The 15,908-nt window shown below is 40.6% G+C and overlaps 1 protein-coding gene across 2 annotated transcripts in view; it reads right to left on the bottom strand.

The window, feature by feature from the left end:
- camkk1a (calcium/calmodulin-dependent protein kinase kinase 1, alpha a) overlaps positions 1–15,908 on the bottom strand; it is a 78,687-nt gene that overhangs the window by 10,378 nt on the left and 52,401 nt on the right. For both annotated transcript variants that reach the window (XM_031310698.2, XM_031310699.2), the window contains exons 5-10: positions 15,419–15,470; positions 13,178–13,311; positions 9,518–9,554; positions 9,108–9,129; positions 7,775–7,863; positions 1,868–2,067 (exon numbers count right to left, since the gene is read on the bottom strand). In XM_031310698.2, coding sequence (XP_031166558.1) covers positions 1,868–2,067; positions 7,775–7,863; positions 9,108–9,129; positions 9,518–9,554; positions 13,178–13,311; positions 15,419–15,470 — 534 coding nt within the window. The remainder of the gene's footprint in view (positions 1–1,867; positions 2,068–7,774; positions 7,864–9,107; positions 9,130–9,517; positions 9,555–13,177; positions 13,312–15,418; positions 15,471–15,908) is intronic.

Below are 15,908 nucleotides of genomic sequence, written 5' to 3'. Positions count from 1 at the left end.
CCTTCAGTGATTTATTGGACATTGTAAGGTCATTTTTTTGGGGACGTCTACAGGCAGATACCCTGGAGATGGATGTGTGTGATCAGGTAACAGAGGCACTGCAACAAATCATCAGGCTATTTGCTCCTCTCTCTCGCTCTCTCTCGCTCTCTCTCGCTCTCTCTCTCTGAATAGCTCTGCTAGGAATCCATTTATATTCCTTGATAGATATAAAATGATAAAACCAGCCCTTTGAACCTGCCTAATCTATCACAATGCCATAGATATTTGCTTTCAGACACAGTGCCGTATGACTAACATGTTCTAATGGCCTGATGTACTTCTGGGACTGACAACTTAAGTGACATAAGTATATTACATATTGAATATTTCACTTCTGATTCACACCAAAAATCACAAATGTTGGTGCTCAAGTAGACACAAAAGCTCTCTGGGACATGGCTTGAACAAATCCAAATCAGGAAGAATACAAGACTAATCAGAGAATAAGGGGCCAATATGACTGCATATATTTCTTCATGCACTTGAACGGCTCTGACGTACTTTCTGTCTGCAATCAAATATTCTATTCTGGCCCCTCTTTTGTGGACATGCAAAGTCCTTCCAATCCATTGGTGATAACCACTTGAGGAAGCAACATGACGTGTGCCTACAATGTTGGATAAGAATAGGATTTCAGGGTTGAGACCTGGGGCTGGAAAGGGAGCGTTCTTGGCTACTAATTGATTGTAAATCAGCAGGTAGGGTTGCTTCACAAGCCTTAACAAATCCTTCATACTGCAAGAATTATGGAGGAATTACGTCAATCCTTTTCTTTCACTTGTAATAAAACAAAAGCAGGCTTTGTGATTGATTGTGTTTCAAATAATGTGGATTTATTGTAAAGGCAGGTGGAAATCAATCCAGCCGTTATGGAAGAGTGTCAGGTTATCCTTGACAAACATGACTGATTATTGCTTGACTGCAAAAGTAGAAAGAGTATAAGGATGTGAAACATTCTAAAATCAATATCAGGATATGTTAAAGGGGCGCTATGCAGTTTTGGCCATTTCTTCGCTGTTTTCTCGCTTTTTGCTCGCAGGTTTCTCTATAGAGCTCCCCCTACAGCTTCAGAATAGATATTTGTCAGCGCCTATGTTTACTCGTGTCTGACTCCTCCCTCGGTCAGTCTGCCGTTTCCTCTTTCTCTGTTCCTCCGACAATGCTTTCCTAGCTTTCTGCTTCTTTTTTGCCGGCTCAGCCATGACGATAGTGTGAAAAACTCCATCGCTACCTTGTTAGCCGGTTCCTGGATGGGGGCGTGTATGTGTGCAGCGCCGTGAAGCAATTCGTTACATCGCGAGACCTGATATCACGCGATACTTCCTGATGCTGAGGCTGGCGGCTCGCCGGCCCAAAGTTGCAAGGGTGTTTTTTCTGCTCACAGGCGCTAGGGGGGAGCGAGACGACCACCATTCAACCCGAAAAAAGTCATATAACCATTCCAATGACTCCGAAGCTGTTCAGTTAAGGTAAATTAAGCTAAAAAAAACTGCATAGTTCCCCTTTAAACTGCCTTATTCCATTCGACTGGTAATGGTGCTGTTCTCAGCTGTATTACTGGCTTCCTTGTTATTTATACCAGCTAACACACACACACACACACACACACACACACACACACACACACACACACACACGGGAAAAGACAATGACAATTTGCTCCTTGGATTAGCAGGCCGGCAAAGGTCTGAAAGCTCATCTTGGTTTAATGGTTTTCATTTTTAAATTATGAGTTTAGGCTTCGACTGACGACTGCAGTTGCTGTAACTACAGGAGCTCAAACTCGTACACACTCACTGAATGAATGAATGTAGCATTAACTCACTTTTCCACTGAAGCTCTTTCGTGTGTCTGAAAGGGTCTCTGGTGCCATAAATGCAGGAGTGCCAGCAGTGCTGGACAGCAAAGCATCGTTGCCCTCAAACTGGTTGCTGACCCCAAAGTCTGCTATCTTCACATGGCCATCGTCCCCCAGAAGCAAGTTAGAAGGCTTGATGTCCCGGTGGACAATCTTCTGGTAGTGCACTGGGAATAAGAGGAAGTCATTTGTCAGATTTTTAGAACTGTAACCTCTAAGCTGCCACAAACCAGACAAACGTCATCCAGATGATTTTGTTATTCTTGAACCCTTCCCACAAAAAAAAACAAAACTATATTTTATCCTGAGAGTGGCCCTGAAGAAAAGCTAAAGCGAAAGACGAATGTTTATCCTCTGGGGAAATGTGGTACATTTTTTACATTTCTTCTCCCCAATATATCCTCTCAATATCTCATAATAAACACAACAAATGTCATGGAAAGTGAGCCATTTGTTTTTGAGATACCTTGTCATGAAGCGAGATAATGCCATACGGAGTCAGAAAACACCATTAAGAAATCACGCTGTGGGGAACATGAATATCCACAGAGGGTTCAATCTGGCCATCAGTTATAAAGATATCTTGCAAGAAATCAGTTTGCATCAAAGTGTTGGACAAACAACCCAGCTGAATGGCTGCTATCCATCTAGTGTCCCCCATAATATGGACATATACACTACAAAAACATTTGGTGTCAATCATACATCAAAACAAATACAAAATATATAAATACAGTATATGAAATGCAGAAAGGCGCATGTAAGTCACGGATTGCGAAGTGCCTTTTTTATATGTATGTGTCCAAAATCATGATTATGGCAGTTGAGAACCTAGGTTCATCTAAGACTGAAAGTTAAGTACACCTCTAAGCCTTAACACTTAATGTAACAGCCCTCTGGAGCTAAGCCCTGGAAACTTTGCTGATTGGATAAGTGGTCCCTTCTTGTCTGAGGAGGTCTTATTAAAACATAAGGCACTTGACTTACTAAAAGCCTAGACAATTAAACATTGTTAGCAGCACTAATAACACTGACTTTAAAAACACATAATGCAAATGACCTATAGACTGATCTCTACAATTTAGGCTAATTTAGGTTTTAGAAGACATGCTACACTCACATTTTGACACAAATGTCATATTAAAGTTTTGGAGAAGATCAGACAATAACGAGGGGTTTATTATGAAGTCTTAAAGGCTCCATAATTAATCCACAAAAGGCTCAGCCTTTAAGTGACCAATAATTTATTAAGTTGGGTCAAATATGTAAATTAAACTGAAAAACTGTGAAAAAAGTTAGGAAATTATTCAACCTCAGCTCATTATAAAATGTTATTACAGAAAAACTACTGGGACCGATTAGGCTATCATTAAACTTGGTGGAAGGGTGTAGCATAAGCCAAGGAGCGGAACCGAATCATGGAGTGGATACATTTATTATTTTTCACTTTTGATAACATTGTGAGATAGGCATTTGTGCTGCATTCACATGGTGTCAGAATAATAAAAAAAAAAATAGTTTCTGACTGGGAAAATTGACAATGCATTAACATCATAAGATAGTGATTGCCTTTGCGGATGTTTGCGCTCTCCGAGTGCCCTTCTAGTTTAATAGCTCATTTGTATTTCATATTACAAATTTGTATTTTAAATTTTTTTCCCCAATCACACTTTAATGTCATGCCACTTTTTCTCTCATGTCACATTTTATGATTACATTTTTCATTTCATGTCACTTTTATGTGTTTATGAACGTGGTGTTGTCACCGCACTCTCGCTTTTGTGTGTGTGTATATATATATATATATATATATATGCTTTCTGCCAATCAAATGCCCCTGCCTGTTAAGCTAGCAAGCTCAACAACGGCTATCACATTTAGCCTGTTAGCACCTGTTAGCAAGAGCAACAACAATGTCAAAGTCCTCCTTTGATCTATTTGGCTTAGCAAGGCTGCACATGCTACCTACCTAACTGGCTAGCTGGGAGCTTGGCTTATTACTCAGCAGCATCAAAGTGAAAACACAGTGTGTGATGATGGCAGCAGCTAGTTAGTTAATTTAAAAGGTCCCATGGCATGAAAACTTCACTTTATGAGGTTTTTTAACATTAATATGAGTTCCCCCAGCCTGCCTATGGTCCCCCAGTGGCTAGAAATGGTGATAGATGTAAACCGAGCCCTAGGTATCCTGCTCTGCCTTTGAGAAAATGAAAGCTCAGATGGGCCGATCTGGAATCTTGCTCCTTATGAGGTCATAAGGAGGAAGGTTACCTCCCCTTTCTCTGCTTTGCCTGCCCAGAGAATTTGGCCCACCCATGAGAGAGAGAGAGACATCATGGCTTTCAAACAAGCGAAGTGGCAGTTGGTCAAGGCCACACCCCCACTCTCCACTTTGCCCCCCTCTCTCTCCTCCTCAATATCTACAGACACAGAAATGGCATATCCTAAGTAAAGCTCATTGTGGGACTGGCTCTAGTGGCTGTGATTCTGCACCAAGGCTGAATTTCGGGAAAGAGACTTCAGATACAGTATTAGGGGACCACTAAGGCCTATATAAAAGAGACTTCAGATACAGTATTAGGGGACCACTAAGGCCTATATAAAGAGACTTCAGATACAGTATTAGGAGACCACTGAGGTCTATATAAAGAGACTTCAGATACAGTATTAGGGGACCACTAAGGTCTATATAAAAGAGACTTCAGATACAGTATTAGGGGACCACTAAGGTCTATATAAAAGAGACTTCAGATACAGTATTAGGGGACCACTAAGGTCTATATAAAAGAGACTTCAGATACAGTATTAGGGGACCACTAAGGTCTATATAAAAGAGACTTCAGATACAGTATTAGGGGACCACTAAGGTCTATATAAAAGCATCCAAAGAGCACCGTGTCATGGGACCTTTAAAGTTACCTTGGCCACATTTTGATTCTAAAGATGCTCCTCAGAGAAAGACACAACTCTGTGAAAAGCAAAAAGACAGACAGACTTTCTCTGTGGTCGCTCAGGCCAACAGGAGCTAGCTAACACTGCTAACACTAGCTTCTTACTTTGAAGCTACGGATTTCTTCAGATAACTTCAGCATTGTTGTTGCTCTAGCTAACCGTCTTGTTAGCCTAACTCCTTAACCACAACTACAGTAAACGACAAGTCACAGAAAAATGAAATAATATATGAAATGATTAAAACAGACTTGAAACAGGGCATTTTGAAAATTAGAATATCTATAATTAAATAAAAATGACAAATGAAAACCTGTTATGAAAATGAATGATGAAATAACATTTTATAATAAGTGTTAGTTTTGTGATTTCAATTATTTCACAAATTACTGGTTAATATTTTAACAATTAATTAATTTGATCCCATAGTTTGTAGTCAAAACAATTTTGGTTTGGAAATGCATCCTTACAGTAAAACTATACTTCAATATACTCTAAACCACAGGTTGTATTTTTCAAGAGGGTCAACAATAAAAGTGATGAGGGAATAGCTTTTCAGTCAGAAGAACAGAGTTTATCTGAAAATAGCTGAGCCTCAACTGTGACATATGGCCCATGAGGTGTAAGCACTCAAATCCAGTCATGTGAAAATAACCAAAGTGTACTGCTTTTACATGTCATTTTGTTTAAAAAAAAAAAAGAGTATGAATGGCATGTGGTGGTTTCTACGAGACCCTGTAGTCTTATTTTCAAGATGGACGTAACAGCTCTGAGAGAGGCAGCATTGATCCTTAATCGTTAGGCTCATAGCCTGGTGAAATAGTACAGTAAATGAGGACAGAGCTTTCACTGAACAGAGGCTTTATACTGATGAGGTGGACAGCACAAATCTGTAGCCAGACCCCAGGGGCATGGCAATAGAGGGCCAAGAACACTGTTCTTTTAGATAAAAAAGAAAAATGCTTCCATATGATTTTTTTTACTGAGAGACCACACCGTTGCAAAGACACAGCAGTCCAAATGTCTCTGCCTTTACACTTTGAGAATCATAATGGGTACAATAAAGAGAGATACCTGTAGAAATGGAATATCCAATGCTTTCTTGGCCACTAGAAACACCCCCAAAACTGCATGTAGCTCTTAAGAGAATGAATAGCTAAAAAAGCAGAAATTAGTTTCACTTAAAGGGATACTTCACCGATTTAGAATTAAGCTTTATATCAGTAGAAACACGGTAGTATTTTCGAATGACCGTGCTTCCCTCCCTCATGTCCCCCTGAGAGGATCGATCTCTGTATTGTGGGTCTGGTCCCATAGGGGGTTGGACTGTCATCTTTACCTGAAGATATCCGAAGCAAAACGAGCGTCAGCCATCTTGAAGCTTCGCTAACAGGCTAAACAATTATGTGCATTCAAACTACCGCACATGTGTACCACCGGGATACATTGGTACAGATCGGAGAATATGCAGGAAACTTTATTACAGACTGAATACTCGACACACTACGCGAGCTTCGCCTGCTACGGAGACCAGCACCTCAGTCTGCGGTGTCGCCTGATGCCGCTAGCCGGGGAAAGGGACCTCAACAGCGGTGTGCAGGAGTTCGAGGCGAGCTAGGTGGAAAGCTAACACTAGCCGGCCACCTGTTCCATCAATCCTGCTTGCAAGTGTCCGCTCATTAGACAACAAACTGGACTACATGCAACTTCAACAAAACTCCCAACGCAAGTTCAGACTGCTGTGTTTTTGTTGTTGTGGAAACATGGCTGAACACAGTGTACCAGACTATCCAGCTACCAGGCCGGCTGCTCTGTCGCCGGGTAAGACTAGTGGAGGTGGGCTGTGTTAACACGGACTGGTGCAGAAATGGTTTGCTTGTATCCAACTAACTGCTAACCGCTGGTGGAGTTTGTGACTGTTAAATGCTGACCATTCTACATTCCACGCAAATTTACGGCTGTGTTTATACTCGGTGTTTACAGCCCACCAAGCGCTAATGCTAGTATGCGTTAGCTGAACTTTACGGAGCCTATAATGTGTGTGCACTGAATGTAGCCTGTTTCGTATGTCGTTTTTATATATTTTAAATATGTAACACCACTTGAGCCACGGTGAAACGTTTCGTGTATATGGTTGAAATGACAATAAAACACACTTGAGTTGACTGTCTCACTGTCTGTAAACGGTAGGCGTGGCTTGGGAGTGGACTCTAAAGCAGCGAAGTAAGTACATTCTGGGATTTGGTGTCTTTCATCCACAAGAGCCAAAAACACATTTTCTGGCTTTTCTCGGCCTAGAAGCCACCAATTTCTAAAAAAAAAAAAAATTCACATTTCTACTACATAAGTGACCCAATTTAAAGATATATTCATCTTTCCAATGGTGAAATATCCCTTTAAAGGCTGGGTTGGTAACTATTTCAAATATACACTTTTTTATTGTTTGAAATTATCTTTACAACCCGACGGTAATAAATAACTTATAGGCTCTGAAAAGGAGCGACAACATCCGTCATCTGTAGCTGCTGTAATCCTGTAAAAATCCTGCCCACCAATCACTGCCTCGGCCCGCTTGGAAAGAACCAATGAAATGCCTCCTTGTCCTGCTGTGCATACTCTACCCCTAGTAGTTGTCACCGCATTGCTAACAGTGGTGATTTGATTTTCGGTATGATAAAATTAGCTGTTTGCTTACCGGTGAATGAGACATGAAGTAAAATTGCAGTACTTTCTCCGCCCTGCTAGTTTAGCAGCGACGCAGCGGTGATCGAGCACGTCTCTGTGTGGGCACGGGGAGGGGTTAGACGGAGCCCCGACAATATGCTACTTTCAAATCTTGCTAGCTTTTCAACATTACCAGCCGTGCCTTTAAACGCATCACAGATATGATTCAAAGATAGGCCTTGTTCTGCGTGAGATACTTACGGTACTCAATGCCCAGGATGATGTCTCTGAAGTATAACCTCGTCTGCTCCTCTGAAAAAGGATTGTCTGAGGGCACTTCCATCACTGGACTACACATCCACACAGCAGGCAGTGTAGGAAACAAACACAGACAAATCTACAGATTACGTGTGTCAGTTGTTTCATAATTAGCACAATAATTTGCAAATGTGAAGACATTAAAGTCTGAGCAGTGCTCTAAGATGCTCCAGAGTAGGAGTTTCAGTTGTTCCCAAAGAGAAATGACAAAACACGTCCTTATAGCTGCTTACAAATACACTGAAGTGTTTTATTGTGTAAAGAAACCACTTTTTGTTTGTATAGTGCTTATAATTGCTAAATAGGAGGAGGGAAAATCAAGTGTTATCATCTTTTAAGTAATTAACTGATCATTTAGTCTGTACAATGTCACAAGAAATTAAAAAAAAAATGCCCATAACATTTTCCCAGAGCCCAAGGTAACATCTTCAGATAGTTTGATTGGTCCGAATCAAACTATCTGACATTTAATGTACAATTAGAAACAAAACAAAAAAGACTGTACTATCAAAAATGTATTTGCTTAATAAATGACTTAAATTATTGATCAATTATCAACATTGTTGGCCTTAGTAGTATCAGTATTTGTCATTGTACTCTAGTTGCAATACATATTCTAGTCACAAAAGCTATCATAGTAGTAATATTAGATTCTACAGAACACTTTTATACAAATATAAGTACTGAAGTTAGAAGTGGTAGAATAAGCTGTAATAGTACAGTATGGGCAGTATTAGTAGCACTAATACTTTCTGATAAGTATATATAATAATAATAATAGTAAGCCATATTAATAGCTGTATTAATCAGCTCAGCTGTCTATCATCTTTCTCCCAGGGGCAACCCAAGAACTAACACCTTCTCTCATTATGAAAAAGTTAACAAATAGAACAAAAGGTATACATAAGTTATTTATGCACGTACTGGATGTGAAATGCCACCAGCGACCCCCTCCCACCTCCATTCGCTTAGATTAACAAAAGGCCTCAGATCATTAGATCATCACGTTTTTAATGTGGTGTAGGAAGGAACAGCTCGAGCATCAGGACGCGAAACATTTACACAAATTACTGCCGCTGGTAATAACTGTGAAAACCTAAGAACATTATGAATCTCTTTGAAGCCTGGGATGGAACAAACACCCACACCGTGTCAGCTTAAAGTATTGAAAGAAGAACGGTGCAGAGATGGAGGCACGGATGAAGGGATGAAGAAATGAGGAGGTGATGGTAGAGGAGGATGAGTGTTAAATTATTAAAAAAAGGTTTCTACTCACCCCTTAGGCATCAGCTCAAACACTGTCAGAAAAAGGAAAGGAGAAGGAAATAGGAACATGTAAGACCAAACAATTTATTCATTCATTCAGTCATTCAGCTGGGTTTGACCACCGCTGACACGGAGGGGACACCCCAGCATCACATTATATTATGAATGTGCCACATTAAGGACATAAAGAGTTTGACATTTCACACTAACAAAGGCACCCGAACTGTGACCTGGCACTGCTGATGGAAGATTTCTGCATAATGTGTGAGCCCGGAGGCGGTGTGGAAGGACGCAAGAGAGGATCTGAATTATGAATAAGTCATATGACCACTTTTTGGTGGCATATGTGCCGAGTCCCAAAGGCTAGAGAGGGCAAAAGTAGAACGAAAGATTTGGACAAAGTAAATATGTTCTGCATACCCATGTGAAGGTTGTCCTCCGCTGGATCATCCAGCACCTGCAACATTAACATAATCATCATGAATGGAGACATTCCACTTGGCTGTGAACAGTATAATAACTAACTGCTTGTCTGGATCATTTAAAAAAAACACTGACAGTAAGCATTTATTGAGCATAAGAGTTATAAGAGTAAATTGTGGCAATTGTGACAGTGCCCTTGATACTTAAAAAAACTGGTTGAAAATTATCTCTTGGCATTTTCTTTGTTCTTAGATGAAAGCTCCTTGTAAATCTCACCAGTTAGGACATTGGTGGGAGCTGTAATTTAAAAAAAGCTGCTTTGCAGGTTTGTACAAATTTACAACAAGGGTTGTGGCTAGAAGGGATACAGCTACAGTGTTTAGCCGAGAAAAAATGGCAAAAAGTTTAGGCACCAAAATGACTGATGAATGAATAGTTAAGTATGGGAAAAAGATTGTGGTTTGGAATAAAACACTCCCGAGGAACAAACACGCGTTACCTGGGTGAAAGTTTTACAATTATATTATTGTATTATATTAGATTTTGCGTAACTTCAGACCGTAGATGTATCCCTTCTAGCCACAACCCTTTTTTAGCCCCAATTCCTCTAGCTCTCTGTTCAATATGTATAACTTTTCTATTAAAGAACACTACCTGGCTTTAAAACTAGATTTTTACTGATGTCAGTTTTAACAGGTCATGAAACAGTCAATAGGTGAATGTTTGCTCATACTGTCTTAAATAAATACTGTTCTTTTTGCACCGTGCATCCTTTTTTTCCCCTTTGTTCTAAGTAAAAGCACAAAAAGCTATGCCCTGGCAGGTTTGGGGTCTGTCTCTTCATAGACCCTCCTCCAAATTGCGCTGAAGCAGGGTCTGGTTAGTCCACATAGCATTCGGGGATGGGAGGAAAACGTGCACTGGTTTAATGGCATTTCTTCTTCGTCATGGGCGGTGCTAAACTCTGCACAGAGCCGCTGCATAATACTCAGACTTGTCAGATTGTCTAGCTAGCTGTCTCAATTTACCATGCAGAGATCTGAGGAGCAGTCAACAATAGTCCTCATAAATCTACCAAATTTAAAATTCAAAAAGAATTCAAAAAGCGGAAGGAAATGGAAAATATATGCATCTGGCGGAATTTCCTGCAGCACCGGAGAAATCCCTGAAGTGGACCGCGAAGGATATAGACTAGTATCTTCCCAACCATCTGTGACAAATGACCATATCACTTTCATCAGTTTTAATCTGTTCCACTTGGCGTTGGCTTTCATGTTTCAAAAGTATATTCATAATTAGAGGGACTGGACTGCAGTCTCAAAGGAATCAGTTGGAAGCCCATAATGAATATGATCTTGACCCGGGCACAGCCCATTTAAATGGATGAACAGAGAGAGATGGAGAGGAGGAAAGCAGGTTTTTCCATTCCCCACATATCTATGCCTATTATGAGAGTGAGGGAGGACATAGAGATGAGTGTGTGTAAGTGTGTCTTCACTGCTGAAGCGAGCACACAGAAGCAGAAGTACTGTACACGGCTTTTACTTAAAAAATTAAAATTTCTGGCACACTCCACACCCGAGCAAGCCAGACAGCTTTCCTACTGACTGACTCCCTGAGCCTGACACCCGACCATGACGGCGGTTCCCCCATCTGCCCAAGATTGAAAAACACTCTGAGGATAACACAAGGGAGCGGCGGGCATCTTGAGTCACGTCTTGAGAATCAGCTATCATCTTTCATAAACAACCGCCTCTGTAGAAAGTCTATCCATCTTCAAAACGCTCCAACTCGACCCAAGTTTGAGAGCGTTGGCTGTTGTGAATATAAGAATCATTTACAGGGGGGAAGCTTTGATTTTCCAAAATATATCACCTACACATTATAAAGGGTCCAGGGATAGAAGTGTGATAGTTGTGCTGGCAGGTAAAACTATCTGATTTTCCCCACCTGTTTCCTGGCAACACAGGGTTTATCCACCTTTTTGATCCGACATTAACTGATGTGACATAAATACAAAGTGTGAGTCAGGGTACACAGCAAGAAATTAGTTATCTGAAGACACAGTGGTAAAGGATAATCATTACCACAATGGATTTCAACCTGTTGTGGATGTCCACATGCTATTATCAGAGAAACCGATATGAAATGGCATATGTTCCCATTTCCAAATATCAACATTGCTATCTGTGCTAGTGATTTGAGCTATTGTTGTTAGCCTTAAACATTGGCATAAATGCTTAAGAACAGTAATGTAGTGTACAGTAATGTGCCACAATGTGTAGTATTTCATGTACAGTAATCATTCCTGCGAAAGGAGTTTCTTTTCTCTGATGATGAATGTGTGCTTGTGGATTAAAGGGCTATGGGCCCTATTTTAACGATCTGAAACGCAAGTAGCTTTGTGGGCGGATCTCGGGCGCTGTTGCTATTATACCGGCGGGATAAATGACTGTTGCGCCCGACGCAAATCTAAAATGGGTTGGTCTGAAGTAGCTACATTACTCATAGGTGTGGTTTGGGCGTAACGTGCAATAAACCAATCAGAGCGTTATCTCACATTCCCTTTAAAAGCAGGCGCGCTTGTTCCATGGCGGATTGCTATTATAATGGCGGATTTGCTAGGCGCACGCTCTTAATACATCCATGGACGCACGCCAGGAGCGGTTCACAGCCGAGGAGACCGACGTTTGCTATTGATTTTTCTTTTTGTCAAAATGTAAATAAAGAAATGTCACAAAAACATACTTTCCGATGTGATTCATGGAAATGTTGTGTAAAACAAGGTCATATTTTTCCTTGTATTTATGTATGGTTTGCAAAAATGGGAACTGCTGGGTCCGTGAGATGAGAGAAGCAAAGTGTATGCGCGGTGTGCACACTCTACATTATGGCCAAGCATGCGCCCTTAAAATAGCATCTGAATAATGCGCCACTGACTTTAGACTAGGTTTTTCCTGGTCTGTGGCGGAACGGTTTTCTGAAACTGCAAAATAGCACTAGGGAACGTTTGCGCTGGAACACGCCTCCTCTTTTTGCTGAACCGCCCCTGGGAGCGCAAGTTCATTCCCTAATTTACCGACGTGAGTCTGTGGAGGGAAAAGTCCGCTGTGCGTTGGGTGCAAAATAGGAATGATACATGCGTCGGTGTACAAAATTGCGCTGGGTGCAAGATAGGGCCCTATAGCTTTATTGCTTTGAATGTCATGTTAATTTCCATTTGTTATAAATAATGTTTGTTTTTCTAGACTACAAACACACACAAATACAACATCCTGCTAGTAGCATGTACAGTATATGTCCACTGCTTATCCTTGATGTTAGGATCCTCTCTCATAAATTCTTTGACCGGAATCGTATCCTTATCTGCTGACCCAAACTATTTAGATTTTCCAAAGGCCCACTCCTTACTATAATATTGAATACTTGTTGAGATATTTCATGTAAATATGCTTATGCAGAGAACACTGGATGATCTGTCATTAAGTTAACATTGACAGTTTAACATGAGAAAATACTACCATAATTCCCAGCATGAATGCATGGGTAGGTCTAATAGCAATATGACGGATGCATTGGTTGGTCTCTGAATGCAAAGGCAGCATCCGCTTACTTTTTTATGTTCAATTTAAAACCAAAAGATAGAGATACTCTCACCTCCACCAGCTTGACAATGTTGACATGGTCCAGTTTTTTAAGGATGGCAATCTCTTGGTAGACCCTCTCCAGGGGTCCTAAGATTTTGGGCTGCTCTCCTTGGGCCGCTTTGGGTCCTCTTGGGGGTGGGCGACCTGCAGACCACCACACAAACCACACACACAACTTCACTAAATGATTTGATCGTGATCAGTCTTGACAAGGAGTCAGATACACATTTGTCTCTACTCCACTCTCTGTGTTCAAATTTGAGCAACACAAAAATGACATAACATGATTGATAAAACATAAGGATCTAGACATGTGGCAGGGTGTTTTTTTTGATTGATGATTGATTGTGTCAGCACTGTGTGACAGACTGGTCACCTGTCTACAGGGTTCAAATTATGATTTCATCTTTGTGGGGGTCTCTTTTAAAAAAAAAAAAAAAAAAAAAAAGTAGTCTATGAGCAGCAAATTTTGAGCATTAAACATTTCATTTCCTGCATTCAGGTGAATTTTTATGCACCTATTTACCTTTTTCTGAATCAATGTATGCTGGAAATATCTTTATGTAAAGGGAAACATAGATTACAATCCAAATATAAAAACATAATGGAATATATTACAATAAGGCTCTCAGGCATTCTGTATTGCTATTTATTCTCCTGTAGATCGACTTTTCTAATTATATCTGAGTCACCACACACGTCGCCTAGGCATCATTTACTCTTCCCTCCTCTTTTGCGTCTTTTGTTGAGGAAGTAACCTCCTTAAATGTGCACATGACAATTATTCACCTCAATGATACATGAATTCATTTTAATGGATTAATAAACCCCTGGACTTTAATATTTCAGATGTGTTTGAGCAAGATTATTGCTCATGTTCAAAACTTTGTGCACATTCAAAATATATCTCATCTGTGCTCTCTGTGATTTGGAGTCGTGATATTTTGAGAAAAATAAAGTGATAATAGGCTATTACAAGAATAAAGTCACAATTTTTCAGAAAATAATCCACCTGCACCATAGTCTGCTGTGCATTACGTGATTGCTCTGCTGATACGGTAGATCTCAGACCTTCTGACAGACACAGAGCCCCGTTTGGGTCTCCCGTTTCTGAATGACACAAAGTTCAGGGAAGTAGCTGTACGCTGCTCTACATCGGGGGTGGGAAACTGAAACTATGGCAGAAATTCACGGAGTACAAACGCGTAACATCTACCGCAGCATGCCCACAGCAGAGCGCGTCCTTTATAAACCTGAAGCTGCACAGACCACGGAAGGCGCGCTGCTCATCTCTATTTTTATAGTGAGAGTGGACACTAAGCAACGCACAGGTCTGCTTCAGAGTTCCGTGTGTTTGGGAAAAGTGCTTTATTTGTAATTTAAATAATGGTGCTGATGATTTTTAGAGACCCCCACAGGTGTATGATTTTACTGCTTTCATGGGAGCTCATCCTCTCTCTATGGGAGCTCAGCTCCCACTGGCTCCCACGTAATTCGAACCCTGCCTGTCTAGGGTGTACCCGCCCTGCCGCCCTGGGACAGGCTCCAGACCCCCCCTGCAACCCTGCACAGGATATGGGATAAGGATATAGTGATGGATGGATGGTACTTCAATTGGCCGTGTCCTAAGCATCAAATACAACTTATAACCATATTTACTATATTTAAATTACATTTTTCAAGCCGATGTAGGCTACTCGATCTTCTTGGAGGTTTCTTTTTATCAGCCTATCCTGTTAGAACAAGAAAAGTTTGTTTTTGGCAGGTTCTGTTGTTTTTTGGTGAAATGACGAGGTTTTGTGTTATAACAAAAAAAGCTTTTTGCAAAAACGAAATAATTGGGTCTCTAGTAATAATGACAAAATATGACATAATAGGATGAACCTTTTTGTTGTGCACTCTGATGGCAAGGTGTGAATTTACAAGCTAAACTACTATTCCAGTGGTAATGTTTAGGTTATAAATGATGTAGGTTTTGATCTGCCCATCCCCATGAAGACATGTCTCTTGCAGTTAGGAATAATACTGCTGTGGAAGAACAAAAGGTAAGAGAATGTTTCTAAATGTCATCAGACCAACTGTTCACACACACACACACACACACACACACACACACACACACACACACACACACACACCCCTCCCCCTTTGGCGATTATGTTACTTCCTAGTTAACAACCTTTGTAAATATACACTCATACAGAGAGTGAATTGTGTGAGTGTCTGTTTCAAAGAACAGAAAGGGACTTACGTGGAAAACCACACTGCTTCATCAACTTCTTCTTAGACACCAGCTTCATGGCCTAGGAAAGTGGAAAATGAGTTTGTGCACATGCAGCCAGTAAAGGGAAGCCTAACCAAACATTAATCAACAATTAATAACTTATCCAGAACTAGAACTGAAAGCAGGTATACCAAAAAAATGTAATTAAAATTAACCTTTAGGCAAGATGTAACGTCAGTGTACATGAAAATGAACAATAGTGCAACATAACACCTTGAATCATTACTGCTAACACAGCCTTCAGCAGTGTCCTCACATGTGCCTTCGTCAAAGCCAGAAACATTAACATTTTAAAGTCAATGGGTTTATTATCTGTGTTATTATGCTTTGTTAAAAGGTCAGTATCTGAGTCTGAGGCAACCGAATCTTTCATGGAAAAGAGGTATGTATTAAGGACAACTGTGTGTGTGTGTGTGTGTGTGTGTGTGTGTGTGTGTGTGTGTGTGTGTGTGTGTGT

Source organism: Sander lucioperca, chromosome 13 (genome assembly GCF_008315115.2).
Source record: "Sander lucioperca isolate FBNREF2018 chromosome 13, SLUC_FBN_1.2, whole genome shotgun sequence".
In the NCBI taxonomy this organism is placed as follows: domain Eukaryota; kingdom Metazoa; phylum Chordata; class Actinopteri; order Perciformes; family Percidae; genus Sander; species Sander lucioperca.
Note: the sequence above shows the minus strand (reverse complement) of the source record. Positions and strands in the feature narration are given on the sequence as shown.